General features: G+C 44.4%; 1 protein-coding gene across 1 annotated transcript; it reads right to left on the bottom strand.

The window, feature by feature from the left end:
• Positions 1–2,112: 2,112 nt before the first annotated feature.
• Positions 2,113–2,805, bottom strand: LOC149145612 (uncharacterized). Its single transcript, XM_089452504.1, has one exon. The coding sequence runs from the start codon at positions 2,803–2,805 to the stop codon at positions 2,113–2,115; it is 693 nt and encodes a 230-aa protein (XP_089308630.1).
• Positions 2,806–4,567: the final 1,762 nt, after the last annotated feature.

Genomic DNA, 4,567 nt, shown 5'->3' with positions numbered 1-4,567 from the left:
CTATTTCTTGAATCCTACAGAGCTCTATATCCTCCTACTGTCGTATAAACTTCGGTCTGGCCCCATCCCCATTTGTCTTTCATGTTTTGTTGGTGGGAGCTGCTTCCTCCAACAAATATTCAAGCAAAAATTTGTTGGTGTGTTAACCTCTCTTCGGACTCCATGGAAATCCCATCCTATCCAATCTCCACGATGATCCCACTTTGACAGTTCGAAAATGGTATTAACTCCTGCCTGCTTCAGCCAATGCCTGAGATTAGCTATGTCCTCGTTATCCATCAGGGGTTCTTTCCCCATAATTCTGTCATTCCATAGTTGGGTGCGCTTGCCATTGCCTAGAATCCTGTAGGCGTGTTTGTTGAAAAACTTACTACTCTTGCAACATATATTTCCACACCTGCGTGTTGTTGATTGCATTTGCATTCTTGAGGTTGCTAAGGGCTTTGTTTGGTCTGTATTTGGAGCTCAGCAATACACTAACCGAATGAGTGGGTTCATGGATGAGTTTCCATAAGATCTTTCCCCCCCATTGCTAAATTAATAAGAGCTGGATCTCTGATTTGCAGGCCTCCATCTGCCCTTGTTTTTTTAACCACTTCTCATTTCACCGGGTGTATTTTTTTTCATTTCCCTTCCTCCCTGCCACAGGAAGTCTCTGAGCAATTTGGAAATTTGCTCCGAAACATTTCTTGGAGCTAGGAGGAAAGCTACCTGGTAGATTGGTAGTGCCGACAACACTGTTTGATTAGAATTACTTTGCCTCCCTTTGTCAACCAGTGGCCTCCCACGCTGCAATTTTAACTTTGATTTTCGAGATTATTTCACTCTAGAGCGATCTTTTGTTTGCTCCTGATATAATGGAAGGCCCAAATACTTGAATCTGTCCCACTTTACTTGTCCTTTGAATCCAAGGAGAGAGGTTATGTCAGAGAGTTCCCTCTGATCAATGTTCCAGCTATACACTTCGGATTTGTTCTCGTTTATTAGTGCCCGAGAGGCTCTGCAATAATTATTGAGGATTGTGCTTATGGCTCTGGCAATTCTAATGGAGGCTCCGCCTAGAAGAAGTGTATCATCGGCGAACAATGTGTGGTTTTGGGCTTCGACTCCATGGCAGGGCTTGAGACCCGGGATGCTGCCTTTTATTTTTTCCGCAGACAATTTTCGGCTGAGTGATTTCGCCATTAAGATGTACAAGGATGGAGAGAGGGGGCATCCCTGCTTGATGCCCCTCTGATTTTGAAAGAAATTCGTGGGGCGGCCATTGACTAATGGGGCGATACAGGGTTTTTCTATGGAGGATTTAATAATATTGACAAATTGTTGCGAGAATCCGAATGATATCAGGACCTTGCAGAGGAAGGAGCGATCCACTCTGTCGAAGGCGCTTGCCATATCTAGCTTGACCACCATGCCTTTTTCATTCCGCTGCTTGCTGGAATGGATGATCTCCTGGACCTCGATTACGTTATCTATGATATGCCTTCCTTCAACAAATGCGCCTTGTGGGGGAGAGATCAATATTTTTAACAACGGCTTAATCCTACTAGCAATCAATTTTGCCAGAATTTTATAAGAAGCGTTGCACAGTGATATCGGCCTGAACCTTGCAAAAGTCTCCGAATTGGTGTCTTTGGGGATTAGTACGAGATATGTGGAGTTTTTTCCTCCACCCATCTTGGATTTTCTCATAAACCAGCGTATCATTTTGCAAAGATCAGCTTTTATAATGTGCCAACACGATTTATAGAAATGGATTGTAAATCCATCAGGCCTGGGAGCCTTGTCTGAGTCCATGGACCAGATAACTTTTGTAATTTCTTCCTCTGTGGTTGGCCTATAGAGGGATGCGTTTTATTCAGAGCTAATAAGAGTGGGGATATTAGCAGTGAATTCATCAACTTCTTCAACATTGCTGTAGGTTTCTTCCCTATAAAGATTCCTGAAGTAGGTTTCTTCAACTACTTTGATCTGATTATAACCTTTACAGACGGTGCCCTATGGCGTTTTGATCTCTGCTATGTGGTTCGTATTCAATCTCACTCTGTACTGACAGTGGAAGTAGGAGGTGTTTTGGTCTCCAACCTTCAACCACAAACTCCTGGATTTTAATCACCAATATTCTTCCTCCTTTCTGAAGGTTTGGTGTGCAGAACGTTGAGCTTTTGTTTCCTTCTCCAACAATTCTGTTGTAATGTATTTGTTTTCCATCTCTGCTTGCAAAGTCTGTAGTGCATAAACTAATTCCTTTCTTTGCTCTGTAGGAGTGGATCCTGGTCTCTTTATCCAGTTCTTCAGCGCAATTTTAGTTGCTTTTAGCTTTTGCTCCCAGACATAACTAGGAGATCCCGTGACTGATTTGTCCCAGGCTACCTTAACTGTCTCTGTAAAGCCTTCCTTCTCAATCCATAAGGGGCTGAATCGAAAGGGTATCGGCCCTAGATCTTCTTCATCCTCCAGAAGGAGCTGGATGGGTTTATGGTTCGAAGCTAGCTTGGGCAGAATTTTAGTAGTTATTATCTTTTTGTTCATCATTATGGAGCTTTGTACCATGAATCTGTCTAACCGAGCTGAGATATGATCCGATCCTACTCTATTATTGGACGAGGTGTAAAGGCCTCTGATGGGATTGAAGTCGAGCAAGTCCCACCGCTGAAAGAGTTCCTCCACCTCATCTAGCATGGGATCTCTGTTACTTGACCCTCCCCTCTTTTCTTTTGCTTTCATAATGATGTTGAGGTCCCCTGCTATGATAATGTTGCGGGGGAAGTCTTCTCTAAAAATGCTGAGAGGGAGTTCCAACATTCTCTCTTTTCATTATAAGTAACAGGAACATAAAGATTAAAAAGAGTAATAGACAACTTACTTGTTTTGTGCATCAATTCAGTTTGGATCCAATGCTGAGTTTCCTTGTGGTTTTTCAACTGAAAGAGGTCATCGTTCTAGAGTGTTGCCAACCCTCCAGAAGTACCCCTTGAGCTGACCGCTTTACCTGCTCGTTTATTCCACTTTGTGCTGCTGATCTATAGAAGGGCATGTCCTTCTATTCTTGTCTCTTGGAGCATGAGGATGTCTGAGGCCTCTGCTTTCATAAGGTCCTTCACTGCTTCTATTTTAGAGGGGTTTCCGAGGCCTTTACAGTTCCAAGAAACGAGATCCATTATTTACTTGAAGGGGTGTTGAGCCCTCCCTTTGAGGGCCTTGGTCTGATGTTTCGCCCAATAGTCATTTCTATTGTGGCTTGGCTTCCTTGTGTTTTGTGTCTTTTTGCCTCCTCCTCCCTCTTTTCTTTTCAGGATTTCCTTCCAGATTTTTTCGGTTGGCGCTCATAGGTTTTGTCCTCTAAGGAGCTAGAGCTTTCAACTGGTTTTTTCCTTGCTATCTCTGCATATGAGGGATTGGATGGGCTGCCCTGATTGGCCTCACTCTGGGTTGCTTCCCGTGCCTCCTTGTTTAGTGAAGGAATATCCGCCCGTTCCTCATTCTCTTGGGCTGGGGTATCTTGACTAGTCTGGGCCTCCTCTGCCCCTTTTGGGTTTACTTCTGTTTCCTGGTTAGCTTTGTTGCTGCTAGGGTCTCCTTCCGTAATACCTTTACCAGTTCCTTTCTTTTTTGTGGATGCGTTCTTCTGAACAAGAGTCCATTGTTCCCCGTTCTGTTTGTCTGCTTGCTCCTCTGCTCTCTTCTTACAATTCTTTGCAAAGTGACCATGACTATGGCAATGTCTGCATTTGAAAGGTAACTGTTCATAGTCCAACTCCTCGACATGCGTCCACCCAGCTATAGTTAGTTTGATGGCTTTCGGTAACCCCTCCTCTAGGTCCACTTCTACGCAGATACGGGCACATGAATACTGGTCTTTTCTCGGTGCCTGATCTATATATTTTCCCAAGGCGTTACCTATTATCTGAAGAGATTTTTGGTTCCAGCAATGTAGAGGCAAATGAGGGAGCCTGACCCAAACCGGAACAGTAGAAGGGATGTCCTGGGTGGGATCGAAATCCGGGGACCATTTGTTCAGATAAAGGCCCTGGGGCTCCATGAAATACGGTCCATTTCTAAAGATCAATCCTTTGTCATGAGAGTTTTCAAAGACAAACACGAAGAAACCCTTACCTACGAAATAGCTTTTAACTCCTTCTTTGATAAGGGGCTTCCAGTTCCTTTGGGTCCAATCCTCCACTAATTTGGGTGATGGCGAGAGGCCTGTGAACTGGCCTATAAGACCTCTCTCCGCAAGGTTCAAAGCAGCTTTACAAGTTTCTTCTTCAGGTAACGCTACAGATGGGATCGAATCCAACTTTTTGACAAATTTCTGCTGAGAAACAGTAGGGGGCGCTTTGGTGCTGAAGCTATCATTGATTGAAATGCAGTAACCTCTCGAGGTATAGCTCGGGGATCAGGGTCCCCAGTGCCCTCCATTGGAGCGGCAGAGCGGACTAAAGGCGCAGGGTGCAAAGAGGTGAGGCGAGCTGCAACAGGCAGGGAGCAGAGCAGGCGCGCGCAAGAGTTTTTCGACTCATCCAAAATCCCATGAGGGTAAAAAAATCCAAAATTATAATTTTTA

Source organism: Pinus tabuliformis, chromosome X (genome assembly GCF_031772625.1).
Source record: "Pinus tabuliformis cultivar Carrire ecotype Pingquan chromosome X, CPIR1, whole genome shotgun sequence".
NCBI lineage: Eukaryota > Viridiplantae > Streptophyta > Pinopsida > Pinales > Pinaceae > Pinus > Pinus tabuliformis.
This window is presented reverse-complemented; position numbering and strand designations above follow the sequence as displayed.